Source organism: Moschus berezovskii, chromosome 18 (assembly GCF_049115385.1).
Source record: "Moschus berezovskii isolate FMDL1 chromosome 18, NW_MosBer_1.0, whole genome shotgun sequence".
NCBI classification, from domain to species: domain Eukaryota; kingdom Metazoa; phylum Chordata; class Mammalia; order Artiodactyla; family Moschidae; genus Moschus; species Moschus berezovskii.
The window spans coordinates 34,897,380-34,915,266 of record NC_142477.1 but is presented as its reverse complement, the minus strand read 5'-3'; the positions used below and the strand labels follow the sequence as shown (position 1 = coordinate 34,915,266).

Here is a 17,887-nt window from a genome sequence, read left to right as displayed (position 1 = left end):
TCTTAGTATATCCCTCTTCTTCCCCTCCCCTTTGGCAACCACAAATCTACTCTCTATGTTTGTGTATTGTTTCTGTTTTGTAGATAGGTTAATTTGTGCTATATTTTAGATTCCACATATAAGTGACACGGTATGGCATTTGTCTTTCTCTTTCTGACTTACTTCACTTAGTATGATAACCTCTAATTGCATCCTTGTTGCTTCAGATGACGTTTCCGTCTTTTTTAATTGAAGAAGAATTGCTTTATAGAATTTTGTTGTTTTCTGTCAAATATCAACATGAATCAGCCATAGGTATACATGTGTTCCCTCCCTCCCCATTTTGTTCTTTCTTATTGCTGAGTAGTATTCCATGGTATATGTGTACCACATCTTTATCCATTCATCTGTCAATGGATGTTTAGGTTGTTTAGACAATTTTTAAGCAATTTTTATGAAAAGGAACTAGAAGTTTTTTAAATTTTATTTTATTACTTTTTAAATGTCTCAATTAGGCCCTCAAACCCTTTGTTACACTAAATCTCAGTCTTAGAGTTGCAAAGGCCTGTAGAAGTCATTTAGTCCAACTTGCCTCTACATGATACATTTCTGTCTTTTTTCCCTCAGAGGATTTGCAAATACAATAAAGTTAGTTACCATGAAAATACTTGAAAATTATCTATCTTATCTGTTAATCCCCTTTGAGTAATATGGATCTCATTTTAACTTTTAGGGTCACTTTAAAGAAGGAAAGCTGTATGGCTTCAGAGAGGGTTTAAACCTTAGTGATTCTATTTACTAGCTGTATGATTTGACGTTTCAATTTTTATAAACCTTGACTTTTCTCATCTGTAAAATAGAGGTTATTAGTTTTGGTACTCTTACTGGCTTTTATAAAAAAATAAATGAGATGACATATGAAAAGTGTTTATTGTGATGTTTAATATACAGTACATTTGGCACTTATTATTTTGGATAAGATGTCAGACAGACATTTGAATTTTTCTTCTAATTCTTCTTTTTTCAACTGATTCTTGGTACTTATGTGACCTGGGAGTGATTCTTTGAGCTTTATTAAAGTTTCTCAGCACAAGGTTTCGGCACTGAGAGGCTGCTGCTTCTGCTGCTGCTGCTAAGTTGCTTCAGTTGTGTCCGACTCTGTACGACCCCATAGACGGCAGCCCACCAGGCCTCCCCGTCCCTGGGATTCTCCAGGCAAGAACACTTTAGTGGGTTGCCATTTCCTTCTCCAGTGCATGAAAGTGAAAAGTGAAAGTGAAGTCGCTCAGTCGTGTCCGACTCTTAGCGACCCAATGGACTGCAGCCTACCAGGCTCCTCCGTCCATGGGATTTTCCAGGCAAGAGTACTGGAGTGGGTTGCCATTACCTTCTCCGGAGAAGCTGCTAGTGTGAAATTAATTGCAGTTGTTACTGTTGCTATAAAATAAAAGATAGGACTGAAAAATTCCTGGCTTCAGCGTATATATATGTATATATATATTTATAAATATTCAAGCTCTCAGAACTTGAGAACTTAACTCTGTAATGAGAAGATAAGCCCCATCATTTATGTTAGAGATGTTGATAAAATAAATCGAGTTTTAAGCTAAGTGTTGTACAGTTCATAGGAATTAGATCCATCAAAGGCCTCTTGAATTTGAAATAGCCTCCCAAGAAAAAGAATTATTAAATCGCTTTACTGTTCTGATTCATTTTCTTGCCAGAGAGAACACATCAGCATGAAGGGCATGTAAATGATGGTAATGTTAGAATCTCAACCCAGTTTAGTTTTGACAGGTTGTCTTAAGGTCTTCTTGAATTAAAGTGGATTGAAAGCCTTGTTGGCTAAGTATAGAGCATTCCAGGAGAATTTTATCTATTTATGTAGTACATTTGTTATTACTTATAATACCTGGTGTTTTTAAGGACTTCGATAACATAACTATGGTTATCTAGATTTGTGTAGTACATACATAATATTTTATCCCACCCTCAAAAGCACAAAGAAACGCCATGATCTTTTCCCCGCTTCCTTAATTGGCTTTCCATTTCCAGTGGCCTCGCTGTCCTGGATTGTAGTCATTTAGTGCCTGGAAGTAGTAGAGTTAGAAGATAGAAGTTTAGGAATGGTTTTTTGGTTTGTTTCTGGTAGGTTGAGATGGGAGTTAGTGTCAGTCACTACTCAGACTTGTTTTAAGAAAAGATCAAGGGTGTTTATATTGTTTGATTGGCCGACTGAGCTCTTGATCAACTGAGTTCCCAATATATAGGAAAAGGACAAGTTCTCTTTGAGTCTTTGAGATGAAAGTTTGAGTAGAAAGGGAGACTCTGCCTTCCCAAATTTGTGTGCCTGAGAAGGGCTCTAGTGGTATGGGCGACTGCCCCAAGGAAAATACAGCATGTGTAAGAGGAGAGGTTAAAGAAGAAGTCCCCCAAAGTGATTTTAGTTGAAGTCATTGAGGAAGGGACTGTAGTTGCATTAATCAGCAGAGCTGCTGTTGCACAGAGCGGAAGGAGTAAAGTTTACACTTCTGCTCTTTCTCTGCCTCTTGACTCTTCCCAAGGGCTCTGGTCCTTTTCTCTCCTGAATGCACTCCCCACGTAATGCGGTGTCACCCATGTTTTTTCCTCTCATGCGTGTTCTGACATTACTATTTATAGCTGTGACACATGGCTCTGTGCTTCACGCTACATTTCAGATTGCGCATTGGACACACCCACCTTGATGTCCCCTCGGGTACCTCCCCCTCAACTTGTGTGAAACTGAACTGGTCATCTTCTCTACATACTGAGTTTGAGGGACTTAGGGTTACACACTGAATTTCCTTGTATTGATGTCATTCTGACCTATCTATTCCCTTGGGCTAGAAACCTGGAAATTATCCTCTGTTCTCTCTCCTCTCTCATTTCCAGGTCAGAATGGTCGCTGTGTATTTCCGTCCCATCTCCTGTGTCTAAACTTCTTTCCTTTCCTCGTTTGGGCTTCTCTTCATTCGGCTCCTGGGCTGTCCCATTAGACTCCTGGTCTCTTGCCTTGCTCCTCTGTACACCCTTCCCACCCTGTTTACACAGCAACCCATCCATGTGAAACTGTGTTGGTCTCTCCCTTAAAGCACTTGAATGACTTCTTGTTGCCATAAGGGTAGCTCTGAATCCTTAACCTGGTTTATAAGATCTGCAGAATATGGTTCATACTTTCTAGAATTTGCTTGTGTCTCTGTCTCCATGCATTTCACTCCTGAAGAGCTAAATGACCTGTTTTGGCCCCAGCTCCTTTTTCTCTGTCTTGCTAGAAACTAAATTCCTGTTCTTTAATGCACTGTGGTGACCTGAATGGGAAGGAAATCAAAAAGGGAGGAGATACATGTGTATCTGTGACTGATTGACTTTGCTGTATGGTAGAAACTAACACAGCATTATAAAGCAACTATACTCCAATAAAAATTAATTTAAAAGAATAAACAAACACCGTTTTCTTTCCCAATTAATTTTCTGAATGATCTGGAAAATTCCTTCTCATCTTTAAAGAGTCAACTCAAATGTTACCTCCTCTTTGATTCTTTTGTACTTTATATCAATATTTTGTTTGTTTTTTTAATGGCACTGACAGGTTACACTGTATCATACTCTTATTTACGCTTGTTTCCGTGCTTTTCTCTTAGATCCCCGCCTTTTTAAAAGATACAGGGTGTGGCGTATTTTAGACTATCTATGAATCTATCGGTTGTTAGTAATGTATTTTAAAACAATGAATAATTGCACAAATTATTCATAAACTATGCTCAGATATTTTTAAATGCTTGTAGGAAGAAAGAAGAACTTAAAAATTATAGTGGCCGTAGCATGTCGCTTCAGCTGGTTTAGAACCCATTGCCACGAGAAAGTTGAAAATGGATCTCTTATTGAAGTTAATTATGAATTTCACTTAAATTAGCCACTGTCCTTCAAAAAAAAAAAGGCACCTAAGAGCTAAACTTCATTTCTGAGAAAAAGATTTCCAGTAGATGGCATTGTAAGACTGTTATTCTTACCGCTCCTTTTGCTGGTGGAATTAAAATTTGTTTCTTTCTAATTGCTGTGGTTTGTAAAAACGATGACATTTATATAAAATCGTCTTATGGACAGATCGAGTGGCCAGAAAAGCCTGCTTAACACATCTCTAGAGCTTCTGAGTCTATTATTTTCCCCAGCTACTCAGCCAAACCACTGCTCTAACCTCACACCCCTCCCTTTCTCAGTCCTCCGTTCATTCAAAAATAGGCCTAGAGAAAAACTTAAATCTGGGCACTAGGCTGGTATCTGATGATACATTTGTAAAGCAAGACAGATGTGGATTTATTTCATCTGAGCTTTCCTTCATCTTCACACATATCCTGAGTGTTAGGACAGATATTATTAGGACAGTATTAGGACACGTAATGAGAGATGGATACCCTCGTGGCTTAGAACTGGGGGTCAGGAGCAAGGGTTTCAAATTCACCAGATACCTGTTATCAGGTGGCACTAGTGGTAAAGAACCAACCTGCCAATGCAGGAGATATAAGAGACACATGTTTGATCCCTGGGTCAGGAAGATCCCCTGGAGGAGGCCATGGCAACCTACTCTAGTACTCTTGCCTCGAGAATCCCATGGACAGAGGAGCCTGGTGGGCTGTGGTCTATAGGGTCACAAAGAGTCGGACACGACTGAGCGACTAACACACACACACACACATATTACCTTAGGCAAAGTATCTGATTCTCTGTTTTTTGTTTCTTCCACTGTACACTGCTGATGCTGCTGCTAAGTCGCTTCAGTCGTGTCCAACTCTGTGCGACCCCATAGACGGCAGCCCACGAGGCTCCCCCGTCCCTGGGATTCTCCAGGCAAGAACACTGGAGTGGGTTGCCGTTTCCTTCTCCAATGCATGAAAGTGAAAAGTGAAAGTGAAGTCGCTCAGTCGTGTCTGACTCTTAGCGACCCCAGGGACTGCATCCTACCAGGCTCCTCCGTCCATGGGATTTTCCAGGCAAGAGTACTGGAGTGGGGTGCCACCACTGTACACTAGGGAGAATAATTGTACCTATCTCACAGGATGGCTACATGAGTGACAGTATATGAAACAGTAGAACAGGGCCTACCTAGCTATTAAGTGTTAGCTATTATTATTTTTATTGCCATGATTGCTTTTGCTCCAGAGCCAGAAAGGCAGCATGAGTTGTGTGTACTTCAGTGACTTAGGAATCTGTAACTGATGAATTGTCAGCCTGCTATCCCGGATCTGCCTGAAGAGCTGAAGATTCTGAAAGGTTTTAAAAACCTGAGAGAAAGAAGTATTCGTGGTTTTATTAATTCTTTAGAGGCAGTATATTTGGATTTAATGAGTTCTTGTCATGTTTGTGTTGCTGTTGCTAATACAGTTAATTAAATACCAACATTATGCAGGTTTCCTGTAGAGACCAGGTCAGCTGGGTTCTTGCATTAAAATCCAGCAGTTGTGGTCAAGCTTCATGTGCAGTATTGTTAGCAGCTTAGATTAAGGTGAAACTTGCTCATTTGCTTCATGGCCTTCTGGGTCAGGTAGCCAACATGTGTACAGTGGTGAGCACAGGAAGGGATTTTGAAACTGACCCTCTCCTTCTTATTATTACAGATTCCACTGTGTAAAGTAATTAGATTCAACATAGACTACACGATTCATTTCATTGAAGAGATGATGCCTGAGGTAAGAGAGAGGATTATTTAACAGCTTGATGCAGTTTGCTCTTTTGTTTATTCCATAGTTATATATCTTTAAATCACTGAATTTGACCAGCTCTGGCTTTTTGCCATAAGGATACTCTTAAAGTATTGTGTTCACTGTTGAAAAAGACCAGTCAGACGTAACTGTAGTCAGATGTAGCTTTAGGAACGAGGTTAAAATTCAGGTCATTTTCCAACTTCTTGACCTATTTTTGAACCCGTTTCTCCTCTGTGTTACAGCTACTGAAAGTTACGTGATGGTAACTTTACATCTGTTTCTAGTTTGTTTTGGACAAGGGACGGCTTTTGGTTACTGGTCGTTATCAGAGAGGAAATTAGAAAAGTGAAACTGAATCTGATAGCTGTTGGAATAATCTTATTCATTATCTCCAGTGACAAGATCAATGCTTGGTTCATTTTTCTTCCCATATATTTGCATATTTTTCCTAATTGTTTTTCACTGCGGATGCTCAGCAACAGATTTATCTAAATATATGCAAGAGGTTTAAAATTCCAAAGCAAGATTAATGTGAATCTCAGAATGATTCATTGCCTGATCTTGACTTTAGTGGTGTCAACAAATCACACTAAGAAATAACAACTAGACAGCAAACAAGCTTGTGCACTTAACATTGTGTTGGAGTCGGGGTCGATTTCCTGAGCCCCTGGCTCCTCTTGCAAACCTTGTTTAACAGTGCGGCTCTGTCGAGGGCAGTGGAGCACCCATGGGGATTGATGAGCATGACACGCATGCTTAGTTTGCACCTATTTCATTCTGGGCAAGTCCTGTCTTTCAAAAAGAATTAAGGAGAAAGGGCCGCCCCTTCATTCTTCAGCTTGGAAGGGATTTTTTGCTTCCTTTTGATTTTTAAGGTCATAAGCCTTCATTTGCTATTGTAAAAGTTGATGACTTCTGGCGTGATCTCATGCAGGGTGATTTATGAACCCCGAGCAAAACAAGTAGGAGGAAGAATTATGAGACAAGTCTCACTCGCAGATATATCATCTGTTAAGCTTGTTTACAGCAGAAATTTTGGTACAAAGTTCTGTCATTTTTCGTAGCCCTTTATTTGCCTTCATTAAGAGCTGGAACTTTTTTGGCATAGAGACCTCTAATTTATGGTCACTTGGCAATAGTGATTCTGGGTGTGTTTGAGGGGTGGAGGTGAGCAGAGGTGGGGAGGCGGGTGGTGCTGGGGACAAATTTTAACAGAACTGGCTGCTCAGTGTATAATTTGAATTAACAGAAAGTCCCTAAGAGATTCTGGTATGTTTTATAATTGGGTTAGAAAAATATGACAAAAAAGAGACTTTGATTTTTAAATTTCACATCACTTTATTTGTACATTGAGAAGGGCCAAGCCCACATCTTCTTAGGAATTCTAATGACATTATTGCTTACTTCATTAATGTTTTAAGAGACTGAGCTACTATAGGACAGTGGCCAAGTTTTTTAGGAAATTAAACTGTTTTAGTACAGTCGCAGTAGACACTTTTTAAAACACTTGACTAAAACAAGCTGAAGCATCAGTTAATATGTAGTTGCAGTACTACAGTAATTTGGGTTTCTGGTTTATTTTTCAGAATTTTTGTGTGAAAGGACTTGAACTCTTTTCATTATTCCTGTTCAGAGATATTTTGGAATTGTATGACTGGAATCTCAAAGGTAAATAGGATTTAAAGAAAAGTGTAGTGCTTGTGGGAGAATGTTGTGGTTTATGTGAAAACTTTTATAAAAAAGTGGGGGTACATAGTTGAAATTCCTCTCACTTTTGAACTGCAGGGAAAAGTTTATTATGATTGGCATGCTTCTTATCATTTGACATAAATGAGTTGTTATGGGTCTCATTTAACTACGGATGGACCATGTCCATTATGGAGGATTACCATTAATTGTTAAGTAACTGGTACCTAGGAAGATGGTATCAGTTATGTTGAGTAACTACCTTGATTTATCTGCATTAGGGAAATCTCATTAGTTAATATCTTAAGTCTCTTGGACTTTACTGTAATAAACTTCTTCCAAAATGACAGTTCATTAAAACAGAACTTTAGTTAACTCTTAAAACACACACACACTTGTCTGCTACATCAGTTCAAAACTTGATACTTGGTTCTTGGATAATAATTCACTCTTGGAAATGCCTTTATTCCATCAGACATTTATTTATTTAAAACAGTGTGTTGATGAACGGCTTTTCAAAACAAATTTTGAATAATATTTCTCTGTTTTTTTCCCCAGTTGTATTAATTAAAATGGGACACAGTGAAAACACAAGCATATTGTATCACGCAATAGTTCAGTTATAACAAAAATCTTTGCATCTTCGAATTTCTAAAACTAGTTTTAACTGTATTTGCCATGTACTGCATACATCCTTGGGACTTTCATTCTTCCCTTTCTTTGGGGGTCTCTTCATTGCAGTCTTCCTGGGACGTTTGTGGCAGTAACCACATGATTGATTTAGCTGTTGAGTGAAAGCGGGGGCAGTGTTTGTTTTGTCCCTACTCCTGTTGGTGTTGGTGGTTTTGTTTTTTAGTTATCATAAATCTTGGGAATTAAGTTTCAGTGTTTGTTTCTCAAGGCAGTTTTATTTATTTTTTCTCTCCCTTTCACTTGTTTGCCCTAGGTCCTTTGTTTGAAGACAGTCCTCCCTGCTGTCCAAGATTTCATTTCATGCCACGTTTTGTAAGATTTCTCCCAGGTAAATCTTTTTGGCTTGTCAGTGACCTGGTGAGATAGTACATCTGAAAATAAGCCATTCTTCTTTCAATCTTTAGGGACAGCTTTCCCACCTCAGACACTTAATTGTCTACTTCTCAGGTGAGGCATGAAAATGTAATATTATACATGCTGATTTGTACCCCTGCATAATTTATGATAACCCCAAATTAGATAAGCAGTGGGAGAATTGATTTCAAAATTTTGAGAGTCTACTTGATAAAATATCATGCAAGTATTAAAATTAAAGTGGAAAAATGTGTGTGGCTTTAAAAAATGCATATAGTTAATTAGAAAACAATTTATGAAATTTTATAAACAATATGATTATAACTATACTAAAAATAACTGCAGTAATAATTCTAGTAAGATGGTGGTATTATGGGAGTTTTTTTCTTTTTTGACATATACTTTTATTCATTTTATAGTGAAGAACAATTTATTCTCATGAAATTAAATATATATTTAATTAATATAATATATTACATATATACAAGTAAATATATGACTGCTATGTTTTTTAAAGCAATATTTTAACTTTTTAAAATTTTTGTCAAGAGGCTAGCTGTGAGATATGGCATTGTATTTAGAATTCTTTTTTAATGGTTGGGCTTTTAATGAGGTATTTGGATGCCTTTTTGTTTGTAAAATCTTCACCATCCTAAGTGAATTCCTCCCTGGAATCTTTCTCGTGTCTCACTTTCTGGTGACATCCACTTATACTTCCAGTTTCTCTTCTTCTTGTTCCCTTTGCTTCTGCTTGGATCTTCTTTTTTCTCAATGTGTGCAGCCACCTTTCTTTGCTTTCCTGCTTCAGTCCTATCCTCTGACTTTTGTCTCAGCTCTAGTGGCCTCAGCCCCTTGTGCTAATAACCACCACCTTCTGTGGAAATGTCAGTTCAACCATTTGCCTTTTCTTCTCTGATATTTGGGCCTCTCGGTGATACAGGAGAAAAAAAAAAATGACTGCTGCAATAAATCTGTGGTTTATGATTTCAGCTGGGGAGCTTTTCAGCGTGTCAGCTTTCTGCCCACATTTACATATCAGTAGTTCACAAGTTCAGCCTCATTTCCTTGCTCTCCTCCTCATGAACATGGGGAAGTGCTTGCCTCCTGCATGCCTCAGAGCCATCCCGGAGCCTGTTGGATTCTGGGCTGTTCACAGCCTGGCTTTAGTGTGGCATCCCACTCCCCCTTACATGTCCTCACCCCGCTGTAGCTGCTGCTGTCAGACCAAATCCAGTGGACGCTCTTCAGTTGCATCTCCTCCCTGATACGATACCTGGGCTTTTAGTGTGTTCTGCCTACTGCGCGCTGCTTACTCGCCTTCTGGCTCTCTGATTCGTCCTTTGTGGCTTTTATCACATCTATTCATTCTCGTGTAGATTTTCCTCCAGCTTTTGTCCTTGGTACCCTCTCCTCAGTCCAGTCAGTCAAGGTGGCTTATTTTAACATAGCATTAATCATACTTTTAGTATTACTGTTAATATTTAATTTGTTTGGAAAATGCATTCAAAACATTTTCTTTTGTATATCTGCATATTTTATTTCTTTTTGTCTTTATTTTTTTATTTTGTTTTATGGCCGTGCCACATAGCATGTGGGATCCTAGTTCCCTGACCAGGAATGGAACCTATGGCCCCCTTGCCACCACCACTCCCCCAACCCCTTGTAGTGGAAGTATGGAGTCTTAACTGCTGTACCGCCAGGGAAGTCCCCTGGTTTCATTTTATTGAGAGGTCCTTTTTCTTTTCAAGTGAATGAATCTATGATTTTGTAATGGACCTTTAATGGTAAACTTATGAGAAAATGGTATTAGAGTGAGTTTGTTGAAAAGCCTTCCCTTTCTGTGTCTATCTGCCTGTAGGAATTTTATGACCAAACAAATCTCTAAGAGAATGTGGACACTTATTTTAAAATCATCTTAAAGAAAAATCCTGTGTCAGGTATTTACTTTGTGGGATTTCAGCTCTCACAAAATGTTTCTCGTAACTATGCAGGGATGACACTCTGGTTGTTGTAAAGAAAAAGATCTCTTGGCTTATTTTTAAACAGAATTGACTTTTTCGTTAGACTGTCTTTTGAAAATATACTTACTTAAAAACTCAGAAGGATACAGAAAAATGCCTTTTTCTGTATAAAATGCAGTTTGTTATTGGATGGCAAATGATGGTTGATTCGTTTTTCACAATATGACTTCACTAAAAATCTTTAGAAAATGGTGAGTTCAAAATGGTGTGTCCATTTTGATGTATATTTTCATTTTTTTCCCTTCATAACTTTTTTACATGCTAGTCATCATACTGATACATGTTTTGCATCCTAAGTTTTAGTAATTCATCCAGTAGATGGATATTTTTTAAAGATCATGATATATAGTACCAAATTTCTTATCAGAAGAATCCCATCAGTTTATGCTGCTGTAAAAAATGAATTATTAGTCTTCTTCACATTTTGGACTTTGTTCTTTGCTTCCTTCCTTCCAACTGTAGCTCCATTACATTAGGAGGCATTAACTGTCTGTCTTGTATCAGTACTAACATATTCCTTGGCACATAGCAGGGGCTCAGTAAATACTTGTTTACAGACTTTATTTAATCGGTCATAAGAGTACCTTAGTTAAATATTCATGTATTTTGTTATTAATGAGAGTGAATGTGGTTTTCACTCATTCTTTGGTATTGTCTCTCATTTTTGAAAAACAAACCTTTGATCGAAGTAGAACACAAACACCGAAAAGTGCACATGTCATAGGACTCAGTGAATTTTCACCAAGTGAATATGACTGTGTACTCAGCCCCTCACTCAAGGTGACCAGCATCTAAGAGCCCCTTTCTGGTCACCACCTGACTCCTTAAGGCAACCTCTATTCTGTCTTGAAAATGCCATGTATTAGTTTTACCTGTTTTTGAATTATAAAAATCAGAATTGTATATACTTTTTGTTTCTATCTTCTTTATTTTGTTTTTGGAATACCTGTTATAGTTATCTGCAGTTGGCACATTCTCATTGCTGTATAGTATTACACAGTGTGACTAAATTAAAATGTATTTAACCTTTCTGTGATCAATGGACATTTGTGTATTTTTAGTTCTTGACTCTTTCAGATATCACACATATGTTCACCAAACTCTTGTACGTGCCTTTTGATGATCATATTTATGCTTTCCTGTAGTGGATATATACCTAGGAGTGGAAATTCTCGATGTTTTAAAATTTTGCTTTGTAGATACTTTCAAACAGTTTTCCAAAATGATGGTACCTTTTCACTGTCCCATGTGCAGTATAGATAAGAGTTCAAGTTATTCCACATTTGCACCAACACTTGGCGTTTTTCTTTCTTTTTCAAGTTAGCTAGTCTGATGAGCATCAGAGGTATCACAGTATGGTTTTAATTTTCATTTCCCTAATGACTAATGAAATGGAACACCATTTCATGCATAGACCATTTCCTTGTTGACTTTTGTTTTTTCCTTGTTGACTTTTGAAGTGCCTATTCAAGCCTTTAGTTTATTTTTCTGTTGCTTTATTTGCCTTTTTCTTATTTATTTGTAGGTATTTTTATATATACTTATTATATGAGTCTTTTGGCCAATATATGTTTTGCCAATACCTTCTCTGTGATTGCTTTTTCACCATCTTAATGGTGATTTTTTTTTTTTATTAACAGAAATTCTTAATTTTAACTCTTATTTTTCCTTTTTTGCTTAGAGCTTTTTGTATCTTGTTTGTGAAAACTTTGCCTACCTCTAGGTCATCAAGATACTCTCCTATGTTTTCTACAAATTTAGTCCTATAATCTGTCTTAAATTTGTTTTTATAAATAACATAAGATATGGGTCAAGATTCATTATTTTCAATGTGACATCCAGTTGACTAGCACCATTTATTGAAAAGACCATTCTTTCTTCACAAAATTGAAGTGTTACCTTTGCCCTTAATTGTGTCCACTGTATGTGTGTGTTTGCACACACATATAAACAGTACAAAAGTGTATGAAGTAAAAAAGTGAACACCAGCTTCTAGACCGGAGAAGGCAATGGCACCCCACTCCAGGACTCTTGCCTGGAAAATCCCATGGACGGAGGAGCCTGGTAGGCTGCAGTCCATGGGGTCGCTAGGAGTTGGACATGACTGAGCGACTTCATTTTCACTTTTCACTTTCATGCATTAGAGAAGGAAATGGTAACCCACTCCAGTGTTATTGCCTAGAGAATCCCAGGGATGGGGGAGCCTGGTGGGCTGCCATCTATGGGGTCACACAGAGTCGGACACGACTGAAGTGACTTAGTAGCAGCAGCAGCAGCAGCTTCTAGATGTGTGAGGATACATAGGTGCTATAAGTGGTTTGATTTGTGTTTGTTTTAACCTATATATAGAGGATTATACTTTTTTCTTTAAGTGAGATAACACTAAACACGTTACACAACTTGACCTTTTTACCCAGCTGTTTCAGACATCCTCTATATAAATACATTGGAGAAGGAAATGGCAACCCACCCACTCCAGTATTCTTGCCTGTAAAATCCCATGGACAGAAGAACCTGACAGTCTGTGGGGTCACAAGACTTGGACATGACTTAGCGACTAAACTACTACTACTAAAATTCGCATTGGAGAAGGAAACGGCAACCCACTCCAGTATTCTTGTCTGGAAAATTCCATGGGCAGAGGAGCCTGGTGGGCTGCAGTCCATGGGGTCACAGAGAGTTGGACACGACTGCGTGACTAACATACACACACACATATAAATACATTGCCTTAATTTTTAACACCTGTGTGGCATTCTACAGATGAACAGACATTGGGTGTCTTTTTTTACAGTTCCTGTAGTCAGGAGTATTTTGGAAGTCTATTCCTCAGTTCCCCCCCACCCGCCCCATTACATGTAAATACTTCAGGTATAGTCTTATGCACCTATTCTTTTATGCATATGTGTGTTTTTATAAGGTGGAGTTCTAGAAGTAATTATTTGTTAAGTCAGTATGCACATTTTAAATTTGGAAAGAGCTGGCCAGGTTTTCTCTAGAAAGGACATATTTTGTAGTTCTAACCAGCATTTTTGACACCACCCTTTTCCGATACATCTGCCAACACTGGGTTTTACTAGCATCTGATACATAAAGAGTTATCTCATTGTTATTATTAATATTTGCCTCTTGAACTCCTGTGAGAATGAACAGCTTTTATATAGTGTTTCAGGTATTTCATGGTCCTCTTATTTTCATCGGCTTTTTGTTCGTAACAGTTTATTATAAGACATAGATTGAAAGTTTATCAGTCATCACAATTTTTCTCTAGTTCCTCAGTGGACCTGCTTTGAAGTCAGCTGTCTCAGTTGCTTTATACAAATTTACCCAAAGTTTCAGTTCAGTTCAGTTCAGTCTTAGATTATACCAAGGATTCTTCAGTGCAGGTCAGTTTATCAGAAGTCAAATCACAGAACAACCAGTTTATTGATATCATAAGAGTTTTCTCAAAGTTTTGTTTCTTTCCTTATCCCTGCCTCCACCTTTAGTAGTCAGACAGTTGATATGAGCTCTCCTAGAGCCAGTTTAAGGTTTTATCTTGACTGTAGCCAGGGCTAGGGCAGGGCATAATTCAAGATAGAAGGGCTGCACTTACGGGAAAGCCTGTTGATTGCTTATATCATTGCTGTAGTAAAACTTTGAGAATCCCAAATCAATTTTGCGAATCAACTATCCAGCAGATTGATTTTTGGAAATTGTCTCATTTTGGAGATGTAGTTCTTTAGCTGTGGCTCACAGGGGGCCAGAGAGGAAGGGAGCCTATCAGAATTCCCAGGAGGGCAGTGTCGTCTGGAAACAGAAAGAAACTGATACAGTGTCGTAATGTAGCTTTGTTTTTGGAGAGTTGAGAAAATTCCGTTAATAAAAGTTTGCAAAACTTAAGATTCTATAAAGGTGTCCTGTAGGAATATTTGGGAGACATAATTATATGTCTGCCTATAGGTAATGCAGTTATATAGTTATTCTCAGTGTAGGGAAAGACAGTATTGTATGTTTCTTAAAGCTGAGTATTATACTCTGGAGAACTACTCATTTAACCAGTATATTCTTAACACAAATTCCCTAGCAAATTGCCCGTCCTCCCAATAGCCATATAAATAATCAAGCAATATAAACTGAGAGAATTAAGTCTCTAAGAAACAGTTTATAAAGTCTGTCAGTTCATTAATGACTGTCCAGATTCATTCCCTGAAACACAAACTCCAGTTCTTCCCGAATAATGAGCCGTTGTCACGGTTCCAGTCCCAGCGCTGGCAGAATTCCTGCTAACCTTAGCTTACCCGCTCTAATTTCTCATTTATATCGGGTCCTATTTATCTTAGCCAACGAGATAAAGATTACTTCCTAGCCCTCAGTGACATAGTTCCATAAATCCCCAACATAAACATGTAGCAAAGCAGACAAACCAAAAGAGCCAATTCATTAACATTAGTAAATTCACGGCAGTCTGCGAGCTAGTGGCCACATGATTTATCTGCTTCAGAAAGTCATCCCACAAATATTTCTGCAGTGTCCTTTTTGCCAGGCTGAGTGTGAGGGATGGAGCTCTTGCCCCATGGGCTCCGTGGGACTCTCTAGTTCTGTCTATCTTTCCTTATATTCCTGTAAGGGTTTCACCTTATGTTATCTGTCCTGAGTTTCTACTTTTTCACACCGGTAAATATCTATCTTTTTAGAGTTTAGCTGTTTTTTAAAATATTTAGCAGTTTTCAGCATGGGTTTATAGTTTCTCCTTTAGCATTACCTTGTGCCTGATGTGTGTATGTTTTTAAAAAACTCTTTCTAGTTCCATGCAGCTATAAAACTCTCCTCCCTCATCAGCACCTTTGCACCCAAACTAGGTAGAAGCGTTCTCAGAGCACTTGGTGGCCTTCCTTCTTTATCTTGCAGGTATTCCTCTCCTAAATTGGGCAGTACCCTTGGTTTGCAGGATTAACTGTTCCTCCCTCTCAATAGCTCTTTGATTCTTTTCCTTTTAAATTCAGTGCCCCTAGTCCTTTTCCCATTTATTTGAAGTGTCCTGAAGTTGGCCACTTGTAACCGTGGGGTGCCTTCCAGCACCAATGTGTATAGCTAGAGTTGCATATCTTTTCTCCTTCCAACCTTCCCAAATAAAATCTGAATGTACTTCTCTAATCCTTATAGCAAAACAACACTCTGCTCCTCTGATGTATCCTTATAAGCTCACAGTGCTCTTTAGTAATCTTACTGTGTTTTACCCTTTCCTTGATTCCTAGAATCTGCTCAGTATGGCAGTTCTTCTGAGGGCTCGGTTTCTTTTATCCCTGCTGCTCTTTACGTTAACACATGCAAGTGTCAGTCAACTTGCTCTGGCTTCAGAGGTCTCTTGTCCACCTGCTCACTTCAGGCCCCCCCTCAGAAGCAGAGATTACCATGGACTCAGACTGATCGAGAGGCATTATGATTTGCTGGGCTCCTTAACAAAGGGGGAAACATCATTGATTGAGAAAGTCATGTCACATGCAGGCAGATTAAAATGTCTGTTGAGACAGAGTCTGAGAAATATGTCCTTAACCATAGAAGTTTGTTAATCAAAGGTGACTTGTAGTTTTAAGGCAGATGTTTTGCAATGAGGCATACCATTTTTTTTTTTTTTTACTGCTGTGAATAACGGTAAGAAGAGTAGACAGAACATGTCCTCATGTAAGTTGATTGTATTTTCTTCTTTAGTTACTTCTTTTTTTTTTTTTTAAGAGACTCAGTGTCTTTAGTTAAGAGAACTCTTTTCAGAATGTTACCTGCAAAGATTCCTCTATGAAATGTTGTGATTAATCATCATTAGCCAACTTGCTTCTTGAAGGCCTGGAGCTTATGTTTTTGTTTATTTGTTTTTTTCCATAATTGTTACATGGGACCACTCACAGTGCCAGGCACATAATGGTGAAAACCATGCTCCCATCTGAGAGCCACTTCCAGAGATCTTACTGTGCTCTGTAAAGCTTTGCAAGATCTGATTTCCCTGCTGCCTCTCTCACATTCTCCTCCTCGATTTGCTCTATCCATGCTGGCCTCTTTGCAGTTCTTGGAACGCATCAGTCCCTTCGGGTTTTGGCTATTTTTTTCTACCAGAGACACTCCTCTCCCAGGTAGCCACATGGAGCTCCTCTGCTTCTTTCAAGTCTGTCAGATGGCAGCTTTTCAAAGACATCTTTCCTGACCACCCTTTTATGTGTAGTTGCCCAGTTTGGTCCATTTTCAGAGCCCTCATCTCTGATCTGTTATTAAGTAGTTGTTTTTTATTGTCTCTTTCTCCCCTCTGGAATGTAAGAGTTTCAGCTGTTTAGCACTGTGTTTCCTGGGCCAGCTACATAATAGGTGCTGGTAATTATTGAATGAATGAATGTATATTTAGATTAATAAATGAATGCATTCCTACATATATAGTCGCCCTATAGCAGCAATGCCATTTAATTCCAGAGCAGCATCTGAGATAGAAAAACACAAATCAAAAAGAAATTTTGATCCTTACTGTCTTCTGTCTTAGAAGTGTAGGCCTAAGATCTTAGCCCATAGCAACTCAAATTAAAATCTTCTTCCATTTTCTAGTATCCTAGATTCCTTGGGTGTCATAAACTCTTCCAGCACAAATAGGACCCTCTCATTTATTCCTGCTGCCTGTCTCCAGCATCTTGGTCCCCTTGTTTCTCCATGAAGTGTTTGGCCCTATACTACTGTTTCTTGCATGTCTTAAGACCTTGGGGAGAGTAGTTATTGTTCTCTAAACCATCAGGGCTCTTGTCCTTCCTTTAGGTGGGACTAGGCAGAGAAAAGTTGGTTGTACATACTGGTCAAGAAGCTAATAAACCCAGGGACTTCCTTGGCAGTCTAGTAGTTAAAACTCTGTGATTCCAGTGAGGAGGGTGTGAGTTCAGTCCCTGGTTGGGGGACTAAGAGCCCGTGTGTTATGCAGTGTGGCCAAAAAAAAAAACAAAAGCTAAACCTAAAGAGAAGGCAGAAGCCTGTGAACTTGAAATTAATGTGCATATTAGATAAATGGCTTTGCTTCACGAAGTACCAGATTAATTGAGTTTTTCCAAGGTACTTTTTTTATGTTCTTTGTTGTTTTTAGCCTCTGTACTTGGTAATATATGCTTCTGTAAGTCTCAGAATACTTGGTATTTTTTCCATGTACTAACTCCATAATGATCTTCATGATATTGGTATAAGCTGTTTAGTTCTGTTCCTCATGGCAGGTACAGCACATTAGCACCAAAAAATTAGACCATAATGCAACAATAGCTTATTGAAAACATCCATAAGTATCTCATGAAAGCCTAGAATTTCTTTAAATCAGTAACATCACTTTCACCTGTTACTCTATAAAGACAGACAAAATATTTAAAATATAACATGGTTCTGTATGTTCTAAACGGTGGTCCTTTACACTAGGTAGTTTAAAATTTATTTAGGTAG

The 17,887-nt window shown here is 38.4% G+C and overlaps 1 protein-coding gene across 5 annotated transcripts in view; it reads left to right on the top strand.

The window, feature by feature from the left end:
- Window positions 1-17,887, top strand: part of DROSHA (drosha ribonuclease III) — a 121,930-nt gene that overhangs the window by 38,627 nt on the left and 65,416 nt on the right. For all 5 annotated transcript variants that reach the window (XM_055422233.2, XM_055422234.2, XM_088827641.1 and 2 more), the window contains 3 exons: window positions 5,613-5,684; window positions 7,286-7,367; window positions 8,332-8,406. In XM_055422233.2, the coding sequence (XP_055278208.2) occupies window positions 5,613-5,684; window positions 7,286-7,367; window positions 8,332-8,406 (229 nt within the window). The remainder of the gene's footprint in view (window positions 1-5,612; window positions 5,685-7,285; window positions 7,368-8,331; window positions 8,407-17,887) is intronic.